General features: G+C 40.4%; 1 protein-coding gene and 1 pseudogene across 4 annotated transcripts in view; one reads left to right on the forward strand and one right to left on the reverse strand.

Annotated features, from left to right (window-relative positions):
- The first annotated feature begins 16,764 nt into the window (after positions 1 to 16,764).
- On the forward strand, positions 16,765 to 16,885 carry LOC122905665 (annotated as a pseudogene).
- Positions 16,886 to 17,613: 728 nt separating this feature from the next.
- Positions 17,614 to 25,777, reverse strand: part of LOC122904336 (MDM2 binding protein) — a 74,780-nt gene continuing 66,616 nt past the window's right edge. For all 4 annotated transcript variants that reach the window (XM_044245027.1, XM_044245029.1, XM_044245028.1 and 1 more), the window contains 5 exons: positions 24,856 to 25,122; positions 22,957 to 23,206; positions 22,251 to 22,364; positions 18,642 to 18,707; positions 17,614 to 17,865 (listed from right to left, as the gene is read on the reverse strand). In XM_044245027.1, the coding sequence (XP_044100962.1) occupies positions 17,827 to 17,865; positions 18,642 to 18,707; positions 22,251 to 22,364; positions 22,957 to 23,206; positions 24,856 to 25,122 (736 nt within the window). In that variant the 3' untranslated portion in view covers positions 17,614 to 17,826. The remainder of the gene's footprint in view (positions 17,866 to 18,641; positions 18,708 to 22,250; positions 22,365 to 22,956; positions 23,207 to 24,855; positions 25,123 to 25,777) is intronic.

The raw sequence follows: 25,777 nt of genomic DNA on the forward strand, positions 1-25,777 counted from the left end.
AACTCTCCATACTACCTAGTGGTGGAGAGTGATGGGGAAGCAGGCATTTATTTATAAGGCCGTTAGTAGGTCTACATTTGGCAACTATCTGCAAGGTTATCTGGCAATATCTAGAAAAATTCTAACATAATGTACCTTTTGACTGTAAGAATTTGTTCTAGAGATAAAGTGCACAAAGACTAACATGGGAGAATCATCCTGGTGGCGTTCGTTGTAAAATGAAGCTAAAAAGGTCAGGAAGATCATTAAAAGCCAAACAAATCCCAGCGCTTAGATGCACTAGATTCCGCAGTGTGACAAGGACCCATCTCTTAAGTGCTACTGTGACAAAGTTCCTAAGGGCAACTTCTGCAAAATACAGATAAAAACACAGACATATGGATACGGATATGGAGTCCATGTGTTGTTTAAAAGGTGATTCTCCGTAAGAACGGCACCTGCCAGGACATTTTGGGGATCTGTGCTCGTTCTGTCTTCACGATGATGGGGGGCGGGGGAAGACACTTGGCCTTCACTGAACAGGAGCCACTGCCAGTAGATGTCCTGCGACAGGAGGACAGTCCCCGCATCCCGGGGGACCGTTTCCCACACAACTGTTTTGTCCTGTGAGTTGTTCGGGTAGGTGAAACCCATGATTTATCTGAGCCTAGACCCTGACTACACCTGACACAGGAAAACATGTTTTGACCGATTCAATACATTCTGAATTTTCTAGGTATGGACCTACCACGTATATGGAAGGAAGACTGTGGTTTTGGTTCATTCAGGACGTTTTATCAAACATGTTACCAGAATGAGTCACCTAGAGCCAATGTGTACGCGGGGCTCGAGTCATCGACAGGGAACACCGGACTCCGTGTACACGCACCTCAGGGACACGGCGTCTGAGCTCTTTGACCTTTCAGTGTGGTTGTGCGCCAGCATCTCCATATTGAAGTGCATCGTATTTTATGATTATGACTTTCCTTTTCTAAACTTCCTTACCTTGCAGTTAGGGAATATCGATTTTAAACAATGCTGAGCGCACGGAGGCTTACTGCTGCGCACAGCAGATTCCCTCCAGGCCACTGTCCGGCGTCCGAGACGCTCCGCTGCTGGCCCAGCCTGAGGCCCCACCACAGCCGGCTTTGCTTGCCCCGAGGGCTTGTGCCGCTGAGACCCGACCGGCCGCTTGCTCCGAAACGCTGCCCCTCCGAGCCCCGCGTCCGCTGGCTACTGCCACCAGGCAGCCAGCGGAGGAGATGCATCCTCGCATCTCTGGGTTTTGCCATCAATTCCGGACTTGGGCGAAAAGCCACACACCGTAGGGCCTAAGAACTATGTCCTGAGCGGCCACGAATGACCTGAGCAGTCTGGCACTGTACAGGATTTCAAGCTTTGGGGGGCCCAACAGGAGCTCATAACAGGAAGGAGCCGAGTGGGAAAAGAATGTTCTTTGTCCTTCTGTGTACTTCCCATGTACTTCCCATGGTTTTTGCATACACTGTTTGCCCTTAGACACTCCCTGTGACTGAGAACAGGCCCGCCAGGGGACGACGGGCTGTGTTCTTTGAGCCGCTTATAGGGCAAGCCGTGGCCCAGGAGTCATGTGTCACCTGCTCTGCTGGCCGCCTTCCCCACCTCTTCTCCCTTTTCCCCTTCACTTTGTGGGGACCTGGAATTGGACATTCCACCACCAGCGTGAGCACCTAATCGTACCTTACACAAAGATCCACTCAAAATGGATCACAGACGTAAATATACGAGATAAAACTATAAGGTGAAAAGATAACCCACAGAATGGGAGAAAAATGTCTGTACGTCATATATCTTTTTTTAAATTTTTTTATTTATTATAAACATATTTTTATCCCCAGGGGTACAGGTCTGTGAATCGCCAGGTTTACACACTTCACAGCACTCACCAAAGCACATAGCCTCCCCAATGTCCATAACCCCACCCCCCTCCCCCCAGCAACCCTGTTTGTTTTGTGAGATTAAGAGTCACTTATGGTTTGTCTCCCTCCCAATCCCACCTTGTTTCATGGATTCTTCTCCTACCCACTTAAGCCCCCATGTTGCATCACCACTTCCTCATATCAGGGAGATCATATGATATTTGTCTTTCTCCGCTTGACTTATTTCGCTAAGCATGATACTCTCTAGTTCCATCCACGTTGTCGCAAATGGCAAGATTTCGTTTCTTTTGATGGCTGCATAGTATTCCATTGTGTATATATACCACATTTTCTTTATCCATTCATCTGTTGATGGACATCTAGGTTCTTTCCATAGTTTGGCTATTGTGGACATTGCTGCTATAAACATTCGTGTGCACATGCCCCTTCAGATCACTACGTTTGTATCTTTAGGGTAAATACCCAGTAGTGCAATTGCTGAGTCATAGGGCAGTTCTATTTTCAACATTTTGAGGAACCTCCATGCTGTTTTCCAGAGCGGTTGCACCAGCTTGCATTCCCACCAACAGTGTAGGAGGGTTCCCCTTTCTCCGCATCCTCGCCAGCATGTCATTTCCTGACTTGTTAATTTTAGCCATTCTGACTGGTGTGAGGTGATATCTCATTGTGGTTTTGATTTGTATTTCCCTGATGCCAAGTGATATGGAGCACTTTATCATGTGTCTGTTGGCCATCTGGATGTCTTCTTTGCAGAAATGTCTGTTCATGTCCTCTGCCCATTTCTTGATTGGATTATTTGTTCTTTGGGTGTTAAGTTTGCTAAGTTCTTTATAGATTTTGGACACTAGTCTGTTATCTGATATGTCATTTGCAATTATCTTCTCCCATTCTGTCAGCTGTCTTTTGGTTTTGTTAACTGTTTCCTTTGATCTTGATAAAATCCCAATAGTTCATTTTTGCCCTTGCTTCCCTTGCCTTTGGCGATGTTCCTAGGAAGATGTTGCTGCGGCTGAGGTCGAAGAGGTTGCTGCCTGTGTTCTCCTCAAGGATTTTGATGGATTCCTTTCTCACATTGAGGTCCTTCATCCATTTTGAGTCTATTTTTGTGTGTGGTGTAAGGAAATGGTCCAATTTCATTTTTCTGCATGTGGCTGTCCAATTTTCCCAGCACCATTTATTGAAGAGGCTGTCTTTTTTCCATTGGACATTCTTTCCTGCTTTGTCGAAGATTAGTTGACCATAGAGTTGAGGGTCTATTTCTGGGCTCTCTATTCTGTTCCATTGATCTATGTGTCTGTTTTTGTGCCAGTACCATGCTGTCTTGATGATGACAGCTTTGTAATAGAGCTTGAAGTCCGGAATTGTGATGCTGCCAACTTGGGCTTTCTTTTTCAATATCCCTTTGGCTATTCGAGGTCTTTTCTGGTTCCGTATAAATTTTAGAATTATTTGTTCCATTTCTTTGAAAAAGATGGATGGTACTTTGATAGGAATTGCATTAAATGTGTGGATTGCTTTAGGTAGCATAGACATTTTCACAATATTAATTCTTTCAATCCAGGAGCATGGAACATTTTTCCATTTCTTTGTGTCTTCCTCAACTTCTTTCATGAGTACTTTATAGTTTTCTGAGTATAGATTCTTAGCTCCTTTGGTTAGGTTTATTCCTAGGTATCTTATGGTTTGGGGTGCAATTGTAAATGGGATGGACTCCTAAATTTCTCTTTCTTCTGTCTTGTTGTTGGTGTAGAGAAATGCAACTGATTTCTGTGCATTGATTTTATATCCTGACACTTTACTGAATTCCTGTACAAGTTCTAGCAGTTTTGGAATGGAGTCTTTTGGGTTTTCCACATATAGTATCATATCATCTGTGAAGAGTGATAGTTTGACTTCTTCTTTGCCGATTTGGATGCCTTTAATTTCCTTTTGTTGTCTGATTGCTGAGGCTAGGACTTCTAGTGCTATGTTGAATAGCAGTGGTGATAATGGACATCCCTGCCCTGTTCCTGACCTTAGCAGAAAAGCTTTCAGTTTTTCTCCATTGAGAATGATATTAGCGGTGGGTTTTTCGTAGATGGCTTTGATGATATTGAGGTATGTGCCCTCTATCCCTACACTTTGAAGGGTTTTGATCAGGAAGGGATGCTGTACTTTGTCAAATGCTTTTTCAGCATCTATTGAGAGTATCATATGGTTCTTGTTCTTTCTTTTATTGATGTGTTGTATAACATTGACTGATTTGCGGATGTTGAACCAAACTTGCAGCCCTGGAATAGATCCCACTTGGTCGTGGTGAATAATCCTTTTAATGTACTGTTGAATCCTATTGGCCAGCATTTTGGTGAGAATTTTTGCATCTGTGTTCATCAAGGATATTGGTCTATAGCTCTCTTTTTTGATGGGATCCTTGTCTGGTTTTGGGATCAAGGTGATCCTGGCCTCATAAAATGAGTTTGGAAGTTTTCCTTCCATTTCTATTTTTTGGAACAGTTTCAGGAGAATAGGAATTAGTTCTTCTTTAAATGTTTGGTAGAATTCCCCCGGGAAGCCGTCTGGCCCTGGGCTTTTGTTTGTTTGGAGATTTTTAATGACTGTTTCAATCTCCTTACCGGTTATGGGTCTGTTCAGGCTTTCTATTTCTTTCTGGTTCAGTTGTGGTAGTTTATATGTTTCTAGGAATGCATCCATTTCTTCCAGATTGTCAAATTTGTTGGCGTAGAGTTGCTCATAGTATGTTCTTATGATAGTTTGTATTTCTTTGGTGTTAGTTGTGATCTCTCCTCTTTCATTCATGATTTTATTTATTTGGGTCCTTTCTCTTTTCTTTTTGATAAGTCTGGCCAGGGGTTTATCAATTTTATTAATTCTTTCGAAGAACCAGCTCCTAGTTTCGTTGATTTGTTCTATTGTTTATTTGGTTTCTATTTCATTGATTTCTGCTCTGATCTTTACGATTTCTCTTCTCCTGCTGGGCTTAGGGTTTCTTTCTTGTTCTTTCTCCAGCTCCTTTAGGTGTAGGGTTAGTTTGTGTACCTGAGACCTTTCTTGTTTCTTGAGAAAGGCTTGTACCGCTATATATTTTCCTCTCAGGACTGCCTTTGTTGTGTCCCACAGATTTTGAACCATTGTATTTTCATTATCATTTGTTTCCATGATTTTTTTCAATTCTTCTTTAATTTCCCGGTTGACCCATGCATTCTTTAGAAGGATGCTGTTTAGTCTCCATGTGTTTGGGTTCTTTCCAAACTTCCTCTTGTGGTTGAGTTCTAGCTTCAGAGCATTGTTTTCTGAAAATATGCAGGGAATGATCCCAATCTTTTGATACCAGTTGAGTCCTGATTTAGGACCGAGGATGTGATCTATTCTGGAGAATGTTCCATGTGCACTAGAGAAGAATGTGTATTCTGTTGCTTTGGGATGAAATGTTCTGAATATATCTGTGATGTCCATCTGGTCCAGTGTGTCGTTTAAGGCCCTTATCTCCTTGCTGATCTTTTGCTTGGATGATCTGTCCATTTCAGTGAGGGCAGTGTTAAAGTCCCCTACTATTATTGTATTATTGTTGATGTGTTTCTTTGATTTTGTTATTAATTGGTTTATATAGCTGGCTGCTCCCACATTGGGGGCATAGATATTTAAAATTGTTAGATCTTCTTGTTGGACAGACCCTTTGAGTATGATATAGTATCCCTCCTTATCTCTTATTATAGTCTTTGGCTTAAAATCTAATTGATCTGATATAAGGATTGCCACTCCTGCTTTCTTCTGATGTCCATTAGCATGGTAAATTCTTTTCCTCACTTTAAATCTGGAGGTGTCTTCAGGCTTAAAATGAGTTTCTTGGAGGCAACATATAGATGGGTTTTGTTTTTTTATCCATTCTGATACCCTGTGTCTTTTGATTGGGGCATTAAGCCCATTAACATTCAGGATAACTATTGAGAGATATGAATTTAGTGCCATTGTATTGCCTATAAGGTGAATGTTACTGTATATTGTCTCTGTTCCTTTCTGATCTACCACTTGTAGGCTCTCTCTTTGCTTAGAGGACCCCTTTCAATATTTCCTGTAGAGCTGGTTTGGTGTTTGCAAATTCTTTCAGTTTTTGTTTGTCCTGGAAGCTTTTAATCTCTCCTTCTATTTTCAATGATAGCCTAGCTGGATATAGTATTCTTGGCTGCATGTTTTTCTCGTTTAGTGCTCTGAATATATCATGCCAGCTCTTTCTAGCCTGTCAGGTCTCTGTGGATAAGTCTGCTGCCAATCTAATATTTTTACCATTGTATGTTACAGACTTCTTTTCCCAGGCTGCTTTCAGGATTTTCTCTTTGTCACTAAGGCTTGTACATTTTACTATTAGGTGACAGGGTGTGGGTCTATTCTTATTGATTTTGAGGGGCGTTCTCTGAACCTCCTGAATTTTGATGCTTGTTCCCTTTGCCATATTGGGGAAATTCTCCCCAATAATTCTCTCCAGTATACCGTCTGCTCCCCTCTCTCTTTCTTCTTCTTCTGGAATCTCAATTATTCTAATGTTGTTTCGTCTTATGGTGTCACTTTTCTCTCGAATTCTCCCCTCGTGGTCCAGTAGCTGTTTGTCCCTCTTTTGCTCAGCTTCTTTATTCTCTGTCATTTGGTCTTCTATATCGCTAATTCTTTCTTCTGCCTCATTTATTCTAGCAGTGAGAGCCTCCATTTTTGATTGCACCTCATTAATACCTTTTTTAATTTCAACTTGGTTAGATTTTAGTTCTTTTATTTCTCCAGAAATGGCTTTTATATTTCCTGAGAGGGTTTCTCTAATATCTTCCATGCCTTTTTCGAGCCCAGCTAGAACCTTGAGAATTGTCATTTTGAACTCTAGATCTGACATATTACCAATGTCTGTATTGATTAGGTCCCTAGCCTTTGGTACTGCCTCTTGTTCTTTTTTTTGTGATGAATTTTTCCACCTTGTCATTTTGTCAATATAAGAGTATATGAAGAAGCAAGTAAAATACTAAAAGGGTGGCAACAACCCCAGGAAAATATGCTTTAACCAAATCAGAAGAGATCCCAAATCGTGAGGGGGGAGAAAGGGGATAAAAAGAGGTTCAGAAGGAAAGAAAGAAAGAAAAAGAAAAAAGAAAATAATTAAAAAAAGAAAACAAATAAAGAAAAGTATAAAAAAGAAAAAAATATATATATTAGAGAAACTAGTTAAAAAACGTTAAAAAAGAAAAGGGTAAAATTTAAAAACATTTTAGCAGAAGAAGGGAAAAAAATGAAGAAGAAAAAAAAATTAAATTAACTGCAAGACTAAAAAATCACAGGGAGAAAGCCATGAGTTCCATGCTTTGCTTTCTCCTCCTCTGGAATTCTGCTGCTCTTCTTGGTATTGAAACTGCACTCCTTGGTAGGTGAACTTGGTCTTGGCTGGATTTCTTGTTGATCTTCTGGGGGAGGGGGTTGTTGTAGTGATTCTCAAGTGTCTTTGTCCCAGGCGGAATTGCACCGCCCTTACCAGGGGCCGGGCTGAGTAATCCACTCGGGTTTGCTTTCAGGGGCTTTTGTTCCCTGAGCGCTTTCCGTAGAGTTCCGGAGGACGGGAATACAAATGGCGGCCTCCTGGTCTCCGGCCCAGAGGAGTTGAGAGCCCGGGGCCCCACTCCCCAGTGCGCCCTCAGCGAACAGCACCCAGTAACTCCCGTCTGCCTGACCTCCAGCCGCGCTCCGAGCTCACCGAGCCTGCGACCGGTTCAAGGCAACACCGAGCTGCGAGCTTACTGCGGCTCTGTGTCTGCAGCCGGCTTTCCCGTTCCAATACCCAGAAGCTCTGCGACACTCAGACACCCCCGATCCTTCTGTGACCCTGCGGGACATGAGGCCACGCTGACCCTGCGTGGGCTTCGCCCCGGTTTAGCCTCTGGAGCGATGTCCTTCAGCGGAACAGACTTTTAAAAGTCCTGATTTTGTGCTCCGTTGCTCCGCTGCTTGCCGGGAGCCGGCCCCTCCCCCCGGGGTCTATCTTCCTGTCGCTTTGGATTCACTTCTCCGCCAGTCCTACCTTTCAGAAAGTGGTTGTTTTTCTGTTTCTAGAATTGCTGTTCTTCTTCTCTTCAATCTGCCGATGGATTTGCAGGTGTTTGCAATCTTTAGATAAGCTATTTAGCTTATCTCCTGCTAGCTGAATTAGTCTCAACCTACTACTTCTAAGCCATCTTGACTCCTCCCCTGGCCGCCAATTTTTGCTGCTCCTCCCATTAAGAGGTGAGAACTACTTCCCTTTCTCTTGCACCTGGGCTGATCCCATGACTTACTCTAAACAATCAACAGTGATTAAACTTATACAAGACCAGTTCCTGGCTAAGGCCTTGCCCTGATGCCTTCTCCTTTTGCATTTGGGGAAACCAGCAGCCATGCTGTAAGGAAGTCCAAGCTCTCCTGCTGGAAATAAGGATCACATGGTGAGACCCTCCAGCAGGGGGAACGGGTAGAAGCGAAGGTCCAAGAAAGGAGGCGGAGCATCAGCTGCTGCTATACGTCATATATCTGATAAGAGCCTTGAATCCAGAATATGTAAAGACCTCTGACATTTGAACAACAAAAAGACAAATAATCCAACTAAAAATGGTCTAAGGAATTGCGTGGACAGTTCTCCAAAGAAGATACGTAAATGGGCCAACAGGCACGTGGAAAGATGCTCAACGTTAGTAGTTATCTGGAAAATGGAAATCAAAACCACAGTGAGATCCCTCCTCATACTTCATGTCATTTGTCAGAAAGACAAATAATTACAAGTACTAGAAAGGATGCTGGGAATTTGGAACCCTAACACGTTCATGGCTGGTGGAATGGTCAGATGGAATAGCTAGCTGCTTTGGAAAACCATGAAAACAAAAAGGTTAAACGTGGAGTTATCGTACAGTCGAGCAGTTCTACTAGACACCTACCCAAGATAATGCAAAATGTATGTCCATGCAAAACACTTGTTCACAGAGTCCATAGCTGTCTTATTTGTAATCGCCAAAAAGTGCAAGTGGCCCAGATGTCTGCGAGTTGGTGATCAGCAAAACGTGGCTGATTCACACCTTGAACGATTCAGCTCTGAAACAGGACGGGGCCTGCCACAGGCTACAACATGGAGGAACCTTGAAAACCTCACGCTAAGAGAAAGAAACCAGACACACAAGGCCATAATTTGTAGGAGTCAATGCACATGACATGTCTGGGAGAGGCAAATCTGGAAATATATAAAGTAGATCAGTGTCTGCCAGGGGCTGGAAGGAGGGAGAATAGGGAATGATGGCCAGTAGATACGGCATGTCTGTTTGGGGGGATGAAAATGTTCTGGAAATAGCCATGATGGCCACACGACTTTGTGAGTGTACCAACCCACCGCGTTATCCACTCTACAGGGTGAGTTTCATGATGTGTGAGTTACATTTCAAACATATACGCTGTGGGATTTTTTTTTTTTTTAAGATTTTATTTATTTGACACAGATCATAAGTTGGCAGGGAGGCAGGCTCCCTGCTGGGCACAGAGCCCGATGTGGGGCTCAATCCCAGGACCCTGAGATCATGACCTGAGCCGAAGGCAGAGACTTAACCCACTGAGCCACCCAGGTGCCCCCCACCGAGATTCTTAAAAGCCCTTCTGTCTAGCAGAGAGGGTCTGCTTTGAAATCACTAGCTGTAAATATTTCTAAGGTCTTAATCAAGGATTATATAAGCACACCTTAAATTCGATCTTTTTCCTTTGAGAGACTTTCGCTATCGAAGATGCTGGACGTGGAAAACCATTTTATTTTCAGATCCATAATGCCCTCAGCCCTTAGGGTTTCCTCTAAATGCTGGAAAGCCGCACAGTTCCTTCTCCGGCTCATCTCTCTTTTCCTGCATCATACCACATTCAGCTGAATGAACAAAGGGTCCACTGACACTTTTTTTTCTTTTTAACATTCTGCCTAGAAATAACCAGAAGAATCCATGAGTTCATTAGATGCAACATATTTTCCAGCTCCAGCAGGCAACAGTGTTGCCACACGTACCATCTCTGCACAATGCAGCTCAGCCGGAGGGGCCCAGTGGCTCCTCCTTTCCCTCCTTCCAAACTTCTCATCTAAAGGAGTGAGAGCTTTCAGCATTGTTCCCGGCCCTGGGAAATAACGCCCCGGCACAGCTGCTGTCGAAGCCCCGTCTCTGCCCTCTTTTGCTTTTCCCTTGGAAGGTCCCTGTGATTCTCGCCCTGTGTAAAGGCTGAGCAACTGCCTGGCAGGCGGGGCTCCTCGTGGGAAGCAGAGCCTCCAAGTTTGCGCAGCTGCCCTCCAGGTCAGCCCGCTCTGCTGGGAGCTCAGCTTGCACGAAGTGCGATCTGCCCGAAGCTCCCCGGCTAAAAAATCTTGCACGGTCAAAAGCTGACCTACGTCTCTGGACCTGTTAGGTCTCTCCTTTGTGCTTATCTTCACGTTTATTTGAAGTCTCTTGAACCACTTTTTACTTGGGAATTCAGGCCCTGAGGTAGGCAATGCAGAGATCATGCTGGGAAGGCAACTCAAATCGGTTTAGGAACCGATTTCTCCGATCAGTTGACAAGACCAACAGAGTTTTCCAAGTCAAAACAACCGGTTCGCTTTGGGGATGTAACTTGAGCTCAACAAAAGCTCCAAAACGCGGATGGAGTTACTGTGTTTTCTTGGTGAGGATCTATCTGGTCTCCCTTGTCTCTCTCCACAGCTTTCACCTCCCGCCCTTCACCACCCACTCACCTCCTCAGGCTCACAGGCCTCACACAGCCAACAGAGCTGTAGCGAGCGTGCAGTGCTTTGGAAACCGCATTTCATGACTCTTTCGAGGGCAAAATTGGTTGGGGATCAGCAGTTTCATACAGTTCAACATAACAGAGAATACGCAAGTTTCATCAAGTAGATTGGATCTACTACTAATCATCTGGGACTATGACTTTGATAGGACAATGGTATTTTAAAAGGAAATAAGGCAGGGTGATTTTACTAAGTATCAGAGAACACTCTAGTAGCCGTGTTACACAGCATGCACCAATTGCAAGTATGCGGTTTGGTGAGTTTTGATAAATGCATATGTAGTCAAATTAAAAAAGAATTTTAAAATGCAGCACAATAATAAAAGTATTCAATATTTAAAAAAGAAAAAAAATGTGTGTAGACAGTGTAGCCACCATCCCACGCATGATACAGAACATCTACATCACCACCAAGTTTCCTGGTGCCAGTTTCCAGTCACCCTAACCTCTGGCCCCAGGAAACTATTTGGACCCTGTATTTCTCTTTTCTAGAATTTCACGTATCTGGCATTTTCTTCTCAGTGTATTGTGAGAGTCAGCCATGTGGCTGACGATTTGAGTTTGTCTTATTGTACTGGTAAGTGGTATTTCATTATATACACATTTTATGATTTGTTTATCCATTCCCTTATTGACGTGCCTTTGGGCTGTTTGGCCAACCCATGCCCGGTTTGCCCAAGTGATGATGTACTGTGTGTTGGCTAACTGAACTTAATAAGAATTAAAAAAAAAACCACAATGAATTAAGCCAGGGAGGAGGAGCCAAAATGGTGGCGGAGTAGGGAAGCTCAAGTCCGTCTGGGGCCTCCGATAGAGCCAGGTAGTTCTCGATTCATCTGGAGCACGTGAGGAATCAATGGGAGATCTGAGAAAAGAAATGCTGCGATGCTCCCAGGAGAAAAGGAACTACCTTTTGGAGGGTAGGAGGTGTGGGGACTGGAATCCGATGTGACGGAGCCGAGGATACAGTGGAGGGGAGGCAACCTGCTCAAGGAGGCCACGCGAAGTATTACAAGCAGCGGCACACAAAGTCGGACCTTCTGGAAGCCTGCTGCAGGGGGGATGTCCCGGGCTTAAAGGTGCTCGGATGACGAAGCAGGACGGAAGCCCAGGTCGGCGGCGTTGTCTGAGGATCCCCGGGGTGACGAGAAGAACGGGGGTGACTGAGTGTGGCAGTTTCCAGGCACAGGAGCAGGGAGGCCGGCTGAGAAGAGTGAATCGAGGCGCCGACATTCTGCTCTGTGCTGCCATAAACCGTGAGGGGCTCCACAGTCCGATGCCCGCTGTCCTGGCAGGCGCCCAGCAGGAGGCAGAAGCGCAGCAGGACCGTCACCCCCTTCCTCAGAGGAGGAACAGCACGGGTGCGCGCCAGAGAGTGCACAAACTCTGCGGTTTTGAAACTCAGTGGCAAAACTTTGTTAGGGGCAGGGTGAACACAGAGTCCTGACAGAAACTGGGGAGACAAGAGTGATTGCTTTTCTGTGAGGGCTCACTGAAGAGTGGGGAGCATAAACTTTCAGTCCTGAGGTTAAATAAGCGTGTGTGTGTGTGTGGGGGGGGGGGGGGCTGCCATATTCATCCCGCCCATCAGTGCGGAAAGTCTTCAGGGAGCAAAACAGCGCCACCTAGTGGAAACAGGAGCCTGTTACACTGATCCCTGCTTCCCTACACACCGGCCTTGGGTGCATTTGCACTAGGGCAAGTCCACCAACAGCCCCTCCTTCAGAAAACCATCCAGGACAGCTGGCCCTCAGCAAGTTTACTGACCATAGAGGGCTGCAAAGCTTCGGCTCCTGGGGAAAACACTAGATAGCATTCTTTGTACTTTTATTCTTTAGTCTTTCAGTATTATTTTTTCAGTACTTTTTTTCAATTCATTTTTATTCTTTTTAATTTTAAATTTTATGTTGTATACAGATATTTTTATTTTTTGTCCCCCTTCATTGTATTACTTTTATGTTATTATTTTATTATATATAAATTACTGTTATTATATAATTATATACTATAGTGTTAATACTTTTTATTAATTTATTAAATATATACTATACATATGTTTCTCTTCCTTTATTATTTTAAGATCTAGTTTCTTTTCATAAGCAGATAAAAATACAGCCAGGGTGTAGTTTTTGTTTTGTTTCTTCTGTTTTATTTCATTTTTTTCTGTTGTCATTGTTGTTATTTGTGCCTTTTCTATTTCTTTTTTTTCTTTTCTGGACGTGAGGACAAGACACAGAAAGTCACCCCAAAAGAAAGAACAGAAGGTAGGACTCACTGCCAGGGATTTAATCAACCTGGATATAAGTAAGATGTCAGAACTAGAATTTAAAACAATGATTATGAAGATACTAGCTGGGCTTAAAAAAGCAGAGGAGACACTAGACAACCCTTTATTATAGAAATAAAAGAACTAAAATCTAGTCAGACCTGAATTAAAAATGCTATTACTGACATGCAATCCCAAGTAAAGGTTATAATAAAATGAGGATGAATGAAGCAGAAGAGCAAAGCAGTGATATAGAAGATAAAATGATGGAAAATAAGGAACCTAAAGAGAGAAAGAAAACTATTAGATCATTAAGGGAGACTGAAAGAACACAGCGATTCCAGAAAGCGATATAATATCCATATAGTAGGGGTCCCAAAAGACAAGGAGCAGGAGAAAGGGGCAGAAGGTTTACTTGAACAAATTATAGCTCAGAACTTCCCTAATTTGAGGAAGGAAACAGGTATTCAAGTCAGGAGGCACAGAGAACCCCTCCTTAAAATCAATCAAGATAGGTAAACATCTTGGCATATAATAGTGAATCTTGCAAATTTCAAATATAAAAACAAAATCCTGAAAACAGCTTGGGAAAAGAGGTCCTTAACCTACAAGGGTAGACACATAAGGCTGGCAGCAGACCTGTCCCCAGAGACATGGCAGGCTGGAAAGGACTGGCACGATATATTCAGTGTGCTCAATGGTAAACCAAGAATACTTTATCCAGCAAGGCTGTCATTCAGAACAGAAGGAGAGTGAAGAGTTTTTAGGACAAAGAAAAACTAAAGGAATTTGTGAACACTAAACCAGCCCTGCAAGAAATATTAAAATCCTTTGAGTGGAGAGTGAGCCCAAAAGTAACAAAGATAAGAAAGGAACAAGGACAATCTAAAGGAACAGTGACTTTATAGGTAATTCAATGGCACTAAATTTGTACCTATCAATACTTACTCTGAGTGTAAATGGACTAAATGCTGCAAACAAAAGGCACAGTCTATCAGACTGGATAAAAAAACAAGACCCATCAATATGCTGCTGGACTCATTTTAGACTTACATCTACAGGTTAAAAGTGAGGGGGTAGAGAACAAGTTACCATGCTAATGGACATCAAAAGAAAGCTGGAATAGCCATCCTTATATTTGACAAACTAGATTTTAAACCAAAGAGTATAATAAGAGATAAAAGACAAAAATGCAATCTACACATTCAATGCAATACCTATCAAAATAACACCAACATTTTTCACAGAGCTGGAACAATTATAAAATTTGTATGAAACCAGAAGAGACCCTGAATAGGCAAAGTAATGTTGAAAAAGAAAACTAAAGTTGGAAGCATCGCAGTTCTGAACTTTGAGCTCTATTACAAAGCTGTAATCATCAAGACAGTAATGGTACTGGCACAAAAACAGAAACACAGATCGGTGGAACAGACAAGAAAACCCAGAAACTGACCTCAACTCTATGGTCAACTAATCTTCAACAAAGCAGGAAAGAATATCCAATGGAAAAAAGACAGTCTCTTCCACAATGGTGTTGGGAAAATTGGACAGCCACATTCAGAAGAACGAAACTGGATGACTTTCTTACATCATACAGAAAAGTAAACTCAAAATGGATGAAAGTCCTAAATGTTAGATAGGAATCCATCAAAATCCTAGAGAAGAATGCAGGCAGCAACGTGTTTAACCCCAGCTGCAACAACTTCTTGCTAGACACATCTCCAAAGGCAAGCAGAACAAAAACAAAAATGACTATCGGGACTTCTTCAGGATAAAAAGCTTTTGCACAGCAAAGGAAACAGTTGACAAAACTAAAAGGCAATCTATAGAATGAGAGAAGATATTTGCAAATGACTTATCAGATAAAGGGCTAGTGTCCAAAATCTATAAAGAACTTACCAAACTCAGCACCCAAAAAAACAAACAATCCAATCCAGAAATGGGCAAAAAACATGAACAGACATTTCTCCAAAGAAAACATACAAATGGCCAATAGACACATGAAAACATGCTCAACATCACTCGACATTAGGGAAATACAACTCAAAACCACAGTGAGATACCACCTCACACTGGTCAGAATGGCTTAAATTAAGATGTCAGAAAACAAAAAGTCTTGGCGAGGATGCAGAGAAAGTGGAACCTTCTTACACTGTTGGTGGGAATGCAAACTGGTGCAGCCACTGTGGAAAACAATATGGAGGTCCCTCAAAAAGCTAAAAATAGAGCTACCCTATGATCCAGCAGTTGCACTAAGTATATATCCAAAGGATACAGACATAGTGATTTAAAGTGGTACACGCACCGCAAAGTTTATAGCAGTAATGTCCACAATAGCCAAAATATGGGAAGAGCCTAGATGTCCATTGACAGATGAATGGATAAAAAAGATGTGATATACCTCTACAATGGAGTATTACTCAGCCATCAAAAAGAATGAAATCTTGCCATTTGCAAGGACTTGGATAGAACTAAAGGGTACTATGCTAAGGGAAATAAGTCAGAGAAAAAAAATGGCATCATTTCATTCATATGTGGAAGAAACAAAACAGCTCAACAAAGCAAAAGGGAAGGAAAAATAAAATGAGATAAAAATCGAAGGGAGGCAAACCATAAGAGACTCTTAACTATAAGAGTTTGTTTAATTGAGGGTTGCTAGAGGGGAGGAGAGGAGGGATGGGGTAACTGGGTGATGGGCATTAAGGAGGACACTTGATATAATGAGCACTGGGTGTTAGTTATACGCAAATAATGAATTACTAAATTCTACCCCTGAAACTAATAATACAGGGTACGTTTTTTGTTTTTTCTTTTTTTTAGATTTTATTTATTTATTTGACAGAGAGAGATTACAAGTAGGCAGAGAGGCAGGCCAGGGGCGGGGGAGGAAGCAGGCTCCCTGCTGAGCAGAGAGCCCGATGTGGGGCTCAATCCCAGGACCTTGGGATCATGACCTGAGCCAAAGGCAGAGGCTCAACCCACTGAGCCACCCAGGTGCCCCAATACAGGGTATGTTACCTAAACTGAATTTAAATAACAAATTAAAAATTAAATAACAAAATTAAAAAAAAAATTAAGCTGGTGTGAGTATTTAGGTTCAATTTTTTGTAATGATTTACCTTGGGTAAACAGGGGATGGCTGAGTGTTAAGTTGAATTTTATAAGAAAGTCAAATATTTTCAAAATGATTATAGCATTTTCCTTTCCCACCAGCAATACATGAGATTTCCAAATGCTCCACATAGTCACCAAGACATGGTATCATCAGTTTTAAAATTGGATCCATTCTAGTGGGTGTTTAGTGACATCTCATTATGGTTTTAATTTGCCTTCCCCTGATAGCTGATGATACTGTACATCATTTCATGTGTTTACTGCCATTCCTATATCTTCTTTTGTGAAATGTTTTTTCAACTCCTTGCCTATTAAAAACAAAAAACCTTAGATAATGCAAAACAGTAAAGGTTCTTAATATATTTTAAATAAAATGCTCACCATCATTATTTTCCGTCCTCAAAAAAAGGAAATAGGGACTCTGCTGGTCGGTGTCCAAACTAATTTCTCAGACAGGCAATTTGGAAATATTACCATCAATCTTAAGGGCCACAGATTCCACTCCTAAAAAGTTATACTAAGGAATAATAGGTGATATATTAGGAAGATTCATTAGAGTTTTATTTATAATAGGGAAAAAGTGAGCCTGTATGTCCAAAAAAGGGGACTGGTTAAACAAGTTGTGGTTCTCTGGTATTATGCAGTAATTAAAATGATACATGATATAAAATTCATGGTTCAAGCTTTGCACAGTGGCAGTATCGTAGCCAATGAGGTTTATCCGAGGCGCGATTATTGTTAATTAAAATTCATGGTTCATTTTTAAGTGAAAAGCAAGCTATAAATTAATACACATATGTGTATGAGCACACATACACACATATGGATGACCCCCATTTAAAAAATATTTAAAAAAATTATATACATATTTTTAAAACAGCAACAGTGGTGGGGTGCCTGGGTGGCTCAGGTCATGATCTCAGGGTCCTGGGGTCCAGCCCGAGTTGGCTCCCTGCTTAGCAGGGGGTCAGCTTCTCCCTCTGACCCTCCCCCTCAGCTCATGCTTACTCTCTCTCTCTCTCAAATAAAGGAATAAAATCTTTAAAAAATATATTAACAGTGGTTACATAGAGATAGTGAGGCAATGTTGGAATTTGTTTTTTACTCTGTTTTGTATTTTCTGCATTTCCCTGATTTTGTACCATGGGAAAAGATCTTACTTTCTGGTAATCTCCACTTAGTCCATTCTTACTATATCTTATTTTCACAATTTCTTTCCTTTCTTTGTTTTTAATCTCAAATAAACATTGATAGCTCTGGGGCAGGGGGTAAGGGAAGATGGCTACCTGTGTGAATTTTTTTACCAATATTTTCTAAACCAGGAATCGTCCAGTTAAGTATGCTGTTGGGTCACATGAGAAAAGCCACTGGCAATATCTCACTTGAAATTCAGTAATTTCAATAAGCCTAAAAACAAAGACATTTACCAAGAAGAAAAGAAATACCATTTTCAATTTATTGGAGATTATTAAATAACAAAGAGTAAAATTTTAAAGACATATATAAAAATATTAACCTTAAAAATTAAAATATAGTGAAACTATAAAATACATATACAATTAAAGAACGCATTAACTGAGCATCCTCAAAACTATATAAATATTGGATATTTATGAAATTCTTTAGAGATGCAATATCTATTCTCTGAATAAAGTTTAAAATATTCTTACAATTTTCAAACTAAGGAAGTAGCAAATAATAGCTCTGTCCAATTTATAAGTGTGCAAAGAGAAAGATTCTGTGCTATTTCTTGCTTGTCTTTTCCAATACCCACTCAATCACCTAGAAGGAGAAAAAATAAGATAATTGTTTACTTCTACTGAAAACACAAGGGACAGAAAAAGATACAGTTAAAACTTTTAAAGTGTGGTAGAAAATTTTAAATAAAGTCACATGTCAAAATCTCAAAACACAGTTTATCTTAAAAAACACATTTTATTTTCTAACTGAAGAAAATAAAACTGAAGCTGGATTTCTACTGTAGAGTACGATAACCAACCTCACCCGACACAATGAAGATTCTGCGCTGTTTTCTCACCTTTTTTTCCAGTTGTTTTCCAAGGGTCACCAGAAAGAAATTAAACCAAACTTTGAAAACAATTATGGAAACTGGATTAATTTTTCCAGCACTTTGGATTATTTAAGTTTTTCTTTCTTAACATCCCCTTTAGAAACCCTTTTGTTGGGGTGCCTGGGTGGCTCAGTGGGTTAAAGCCTTTGCCTTCCGCTCAGGTCATGATCTCAGGGTCCTGGGATCAAGCCCCGTGTCAGGCTCTCTGCTCAGCAGGGAGCCTGCTTCCTCCTCTCTCTCAGCCTGCCTCTCTGCCTACTTGTGATCTCTGTCTGTCAAATAAATGAATAAAATCTTAAAGAAAAAAGAAACCCTTTTGTTAACTGAGCTGTTTGTTAAGAACTCCTCCTAAATGCTCTGTTTGCGTTAGCCTATTATTAAGTATGTTAAAGAGAGTTCTCACACAGCATATGTGACAGCATCGTAGCTGTCCTGAAATAAAACAGCAATTTAATTGAGTGGAGTTTCTTAGGGATCAGTTATTTACCTGCACAACATTGTTGTTTGCTGCTTTCTTCATTTCTTCAAATAGACCCCTTGAAGTTTTTAGATCCTAAAAATAACAAAATAAAGTATTTCACAAGTTGTACGTTAAATTACAGTGAATAAGTCATTATTAAATAAACTTGAGATTATCCTAAATCATTCTACAAATATCAGTGTGACTCAGGAAATACTACAAAAAAAATTGAAGTATTATTATAATTTAGCTTTATCCCCAAATATAAAGATTCTCTAACAACAAAACACACATACACAAATTTCTGTCATTCCTTTTTTTTTTTTAAATTTATTTATTTATTTGAGAGAGAGAGAGAGAGCACAAGTTGGGGTGGGCGGAGCATGGGTGGCAGAGGCAGAAGGAGAGGAGATCTCAGGACCCCAGGATCTCCATCACCTGAAACAAAGGCAGATGCTGAGCCAACTGAGCCACCCAGGTGCCCCCACATTTCTGTGATTCTAACCTCCTATTCCCAGCAGCACTAATCAAATCGAAGCCCCATCCTCGATTATAAATGTCCACAAATGCTTTGGTACTCAGGAAATGAATATACAGCATTTATACCTACTTTTAAGATAAAATATCTTTTCTCTCTTCTTTTTGGTTATTTTACTCCACAACAAAGAGGGAGTCACATAGGAAAGAAAACTGAAACCTCTGACTTTTAGAAAATATGATTGTATCAAATTAGATTACAAAGTAAATTAAAAAAATCTAATTGTATTTAAAAAAAGCAGTCCTCTGTCATTCCTCTAAGTTATGCTTCCCAGAGGGGAGAAAGCCGCTTTCAGTTTTTTCAGCTGTTTCCCTTATGTATACCTGCATGTTTCTAAATAATACGTTTATGCTGCTGCTGTTGGATTTTGCAATTTTAGATGATGATCGTGGTTAGCAGTTACAAAGGTAGTGGATTCCGGCCTCTGAATCCGGGCACCTCGCTCTCCCTCTCAGTAACTGTTACACCAGTTTCGATCACTAAACAGTCCATGTCTGCATGATTAAACCTACATACATACAGCTCAGTCCTGAGCTAAGTGATGGTATTCTAATGATCTTATGTTTAATCTAATGATCTAATGATTCAAATAATTCTAATGATCTAATGTTTGTTTAATCTCTATTTAAATAATATTTGCTTCATTTGACATGTATGTAATTCTGGGTCCCCCTGCCAAATGCTACAATCGCCTGATTAAATGTACAAATAGCAAAGTTGTTTCAAATGCTCAAATACACTGCGTAACCTCTTGGTTCAGTTTTTCAAAAAATCTGATTTTTCATTATTATTCTGATTCTTCCCTCTGGTGATCCTTCTCCTACAGCCTGCTCTGATCTGGTCTGATTGCTCTCTGGGTTAGTTCTTTCTGGACTCCGTCCCTGTTCTACAGAACTTCGTTCTCTTGCCCATGCTTCCGAGGCTGTACGAATGACTGCTTTTTTTAGACCTTCCCCATCTGAACTATCTCAGAATCCTCATACCTGACTGAATTTGTGACCAGGTATAACAAAGTAGGTCACTCCGTTTCCCTCAGACTGGAAGGTACTTTTCTACTGTCTTTTAGCATACGACATTACTCAATGTGGAGAAATCCATGGCCATTCTGAGTCTCAGTTCTTTATATGCAAAATTCCCTTCTGCGAAGCTTTTAAGAAGTGTTCTCTCTACTGCGAGAGGTATGGAATCCCACAATGAGGCGGCTTCTTGTAGAACTGCCATTCACTGGGCTGGACAAGCTGTGTGCCACCATGGCTCCTGTGTTCTTCAGTTCTGGAAAACTTGGTTAGATTTTTGATAGTTTGCTCTCCTTTATTCTCTATTTTTAAAACTTCTATTAGTAGCATAGTGGATCTTCTGGATTAGTCCTGCCATCTTCTGATCCTATGTTTCATGTTTTTGTCGTATGATTCTAATTTCTGGTAACTTTCTTAATCTCAACTATTCAGCCTCTCTGTTAGATTGATTTTATTGTATTTTTTTTTAAAGATTTTATTTATTTGACAGAGAGAGATCACAAGTAGGCAGAGAGAGAGAAGGAAGCAGGCTCCCTGCTGAGCAGAGAGCCCGATGCGGGACTCGATCCCAGGACTCTGAGATCATGACCTGAGCCGAAGGCAGTGGCTTAACCCACTGAGCCACCCAGGCGCCCCTGATTTTATTGTATTTTTAATTTCGAAGAGCCTCCATCTTCTACAGAGATTCTGGAAACAGCATCCTGTTCTAGCTTTATGGATCCAATTACATTATATTTTCTCTTTCTGAGAAAATTATAGTTTTTTAAAGTCTTTTATAGCATTCTGCCCCTTAAGAGTTGCCTTCATTCCTTTATGTTCTGGCATCTCTTTTTTTGAAAAAGTCTCAAAAGTCTGCTAATCCTTGGCAGTCCAATCATACACAAAAATGAGACCTGAATCTTAGTGGAAGCTCTGTCTGGTGGCTTCACGAGGCAGGGTGATTAGGCGGCCGTCGGTTTTTCCCTTGGGACCTTTACTTCCTTCTTCTCCAGAGGCTCTTTCCGGCAGCGTCACAGAGGTGGGGAAGAGACGAACATGCAGTGTACCTCGTAGTGACCTCCATGGGAGGGCTTGTGGAGGAAGCTGAGGGCTCACTTTGTAGAGTTTTATTCAATTCCCCTATCTTCCACCTGACACACCCCTGCTTTCCAGGATACCGGTATCTTCAAATCCTAAGCACCTCAGAGACTGTCCCTTGAAGAGGTTCGAGTCTCACTGGCACTCCACGGCGCGGGCACTTAGGTTCTAACTTCCTTAACTCTGAGATACCACACTTGTGTGTGCTTTGTCTTGTCCAATCCACAAGGGACTAAACATTTTTTTCTCTCTTCTTTTCTTTGTTTTTGTACTTTAATACCATCTTTCTTGAGAGATTTTAAAAAGAAGGTGAATTGAATGCATGTGGTCAATCTGCAGTTTTAAGAACCCACACAAAACTGCGATTTGAGTCAAAAACTCTTCACTGGACATAACCTAACATCATCTAAGTTGTACAGAAGTGTCATCTGAGTCGCTGATCTGTCCAGTGTGTCACAACTGGGCGATACTGGGCTCAAAATTAGAAATGAGGTATTCTGATACCCATTCCAGTTGCCTTTTTACTATATATTAAAACTACTAATTAAACATGTTTTGGGGGGCACCTGGATGGCTCAGATGATTGGACATCTGCCTTTGGCTCAGGTCACGATCTCAGGGTCCTAGCTCAGTGGGGAGCCTGCTTCTCCCTCTTCCTCTGTCCCTGCTTGTGCTCTCGCTCTCTCTCAAATGAATAAATAAAAAAAAAAATCTTAAAAAAAGAAAAAAAACATGTTTTAAACCTTATTATCAACTTAAGTCAAAGACTTGTTAGGGAAATACTGAGGATACATTTTAAATATAGTTTTCTTCATATGAAGACAAAAATGAAACAAGTCTGATATAAAATACTTTGGCTCCAATTTTTCTATCTCCACTTAAAAAAATATCTGGGAAAGATTATTAGCTATCAGTATAAAAATAACTCACTAAAAATGACTTTATGTCAACGAGGAACATCAGAACATGACTTCAATTTTACTGTTAGTAGAGAAGACACCATACCTTCAGATAGAACTTGGAGATCTCAAAGAGACGTTGGCTGCATGCAGAGAAACATCCATGGGCCTCAGTAATGCTGTGTTTCTTCAGGGTTTCTGTAACCACCTCTTTCAGTATCTTGGATAGAACATAACATATGACTAATATTTCTTGGAAAAGGTACAAACCTATTATTTCATCTTTAGAGTTCAGTTGTGTGAATTACATAATCATGTAACTATGTGAAAGACAAGTTCACTAGGACAAAACAACTAGGAAAAAAAAAAAGAAATCTGGAACATTTACATGGTCATACATGTCACCAGATATCTATTAGAAAGAAATGATGGCAGTATCCGAAGAGGAATTCAAATCATGAGTTCTGAATCAAAATCTGGGTGTAAAAGCTACATGTATTAGGGATAAATATGGGGGTGTATTTATTTTTTATTATGGAAAATTTCAAACACTGAGAAGTAGAGAGAACATTTTATAACAAATCTCTATCTTGGTAGATCAACCAGTTTCAATGAGGATCAATTTGTGGCTTATTTGGTTTCATTTATACCTCTGCCCACTTATCCATTATCCTTCTTATTCAGGGTTGTTTTAAAGTACATTACAGATACCATTTCATTTCACTCATAAAATTTTAGACATACATTTTAAGTGAACCAAATAAAGGAATTTCTTCCCATGTAGAACTAAGAAACAGGAAATAAATCTTTACCCGTGTGTGCTTCTGTGATCTCGATTCCTTCATTTGTCTTGATGTTTTTGGTCCATGCACACTTTTTTGACCTGACCTGGCCTTTGTAGTGACTTTTGGAGTTTCACAGCTTAGAACTGGAACTGATGGACAAGTCACAGGTAACGATGGCTCTGCTCGGGGTTTTCTGGATGTCACCGCACGATGATGATGATGAGTATTGCCACTTGTTTGAGAAAGAAGAGAATCTGAACTTTCAGACTTCACAAGTCTATTGTGGAGAAATACATCAAAAACACAGATTAAGTGAATCAACAATGAGGTCCATTTTTCTGTCCTAAACGTGACAAGTATGTTCACTGAAACATAAACCCAAGAAAAGCAAACAAAATTTCTTGCTACTACTGCTTTAAAGAAGTAATGTGACATCATACTATAAAGTTGCTCTGTTCTTCAAATGAGTGACTAAAACATACCAAGCAAGGAATAACTAGAATTTCAGCCAATAGGAAAAGCAACAAGCAGTATCACTGTTGCCTTATAACCTCTCACATAAATCAGCTCTGGCATTCTAGGTGGTGAAATGTGAAAATTTAATAATCATCTATTAAGTACTAATACTTTTCTATGAAGATAATTTTGACAAAAACACCATAGCCTATACTTATTGTACCTATGCAATTACGTGGACAAAATAACTAAGTATAAAATACAAATAAAACTATAAAATTGGCTCTTTCTAAAATGTTTAAATTTCCTTTCACAAGATAGGGTCCGACATCCTTCAATTCTGCTAATCCACAGGCCACAGTGTACTTTCTTTTCCAAAACACATGTCTTTTTATTAGTCACAAGTCACAAATAAGGAAGTTATTGTTATAAAATACAGTATTGGAAATGTTAATGGATTTGCTTTTTTTAGTTTTATCACATTTAAAAAGTACCATGAATTTGTGAAGTCACCATAAAAATAATTTAGTTATTCCATATTAGGGAAATAGTTCTATTATTATAATAGAATATAGAATTATTATAATGGAATATAATAGAATATTTAAAAATATTCTCATATTTTCAAATGCTAAAAAAAGATTTAAAAGTCTCATTCTAATAAAATCTTATACTTTTTGAAGGATTTACATACAGTAAAAATTTAAGATGCTTTAGATGCTAAAGACCTAACTTTGACCAAGGTTCTAAAGATATATAAATTCAATGGGAATGAGAGTGTTTATGAAAACTTCTGTTCCAGTATATGGACATTTTACTTATTAGGTTAAAAAAAAAAAGGACCAGGAAAAGCTTCATATAATATTATGCAGTGTTTAAAGCTATATTTTACAAAAACAATGTTTCAGGGGCCTGGGCAGGCAGAAAGCAGTGCAAGAAGCCAGGAAGAAAAGAGCCAGCAAGAAAGACCCTCTTCAGTAGGGCAGCTCCGCTACTGAATCTATTGGACCAGATCTCTAGTGTTCCAGGGCTTAACAACCTGACGATCCATCATGCAAATGGATTATATATTAGAACAGAAAGCAAGAAATTGTGTTTTTTTCCCAAATCATTTCTTTTTTAGAACTTACAAGCATAATGATAAGTGCGCAAAATAAAAACAAAATTCCTGATATGAAGGAATTAATCTAAGATCTATGCAGAAAGCTACTTAAAAACAGGAAAGACTAATTTGAAAAAAAGGGTGGACACTAACATACTTTCTGTCATGAGACCTTTTTTTTTTAAGTAGACAGAGAGGCAGGCAGAAAGAAAGAGGGAAGCAGGCTCTCTGCTGAGCAGAAAGCCCAACGCAGGGCTCGATCCCAGGACCCTGGGATCATGACCCGAGCCGAAGGCAGAGGCTTTAACCCACTGAGCCACCCAGGTGCTCCCGTCATGAGACTATTTTTAATGCATTTAATAGTTCACCTTTTTTGTGGATAAAAGCAATTCTGATCTTTTGATCTCCTTTTCAATCGAGAAACTTCAGCTCGGCGCTCGCTTTGTAACGCTTCTCCATCAGGGACACTTCCAGGCTCTGACAAGACGGCAGGGGATGGAAGAGGGCTCAACACAGTGGATACCGGAAAACTTTCTCTGGTGCAGGTGGTTTGGGTTTCATAACGGATAAGACGAGACTGAAGTTCAGAAAATCCCCCATCTCTTTCTAAAGCTTTTCGGTCATCCAAGCAGTATCTAAACAAGAGAAAGGCCATTAAAATCACAGGTTCCACAACAGCAATAGCCTTTTCCCTGCCAATGAGGAAAGAGCAAAACATCTACTTGAAAACCTCTTAACTTCCTGGTAATTGTTGGAGGGCTGAATGAATGGCCGACTTTCCTTACAAGTTCAGTTTTTTCCTAGCCTGCTAGATGATATGGCAAAAGATTTAAAAATCTGAAGTATAATCTGATTCCTCTTTGACTATTTCTGGGCAACAGATTAAGTTAATGCTCTGGCTTATTTTCAGAATAATAGAGTTGCTGTTTTAATACTCTTTAAATCTCTGCCAACCTCTGATTCCTCAGCACAGCTAATATGTAACAACGTGAAATGCTGACTTCTGTTAGAAAGGGCAAGTTTATTTTCAACAAAAAGATGAAAAGGGTATAAAGGTATTCTAACTGGCTCAAAAAAGACAGCTCAGAACATCTGGAATTTTTCTTTGAAACTCCCTTCCCCCCTTACTGCTTGATTGACAGATTTTTTTTCAAACACTTTGGCTGTCCCTGTGCATCTGGTTTCTAGCGAAATCCGATCCAAGGAATCAAGGAGATGTTAGCTCAGTAAATGCTTTTGGACTTAAAGAAATCCCGTGTTGTTAAGTACAACAAAGAGGCATAACAGGAA

This window comes from Neovison vison, chromosome 4, assembly GCF_020171115.1.
Source record: "Neovison vison isolate M4711 chromosome 4, ASM_NN_V1, whole genome shotgun sequence".
Lineage (NCBI taxonomy): Eukaryota > Metazoa > Chordata > Mammalia > Carnivora > Mustelidae > Neogale > Neogale vison.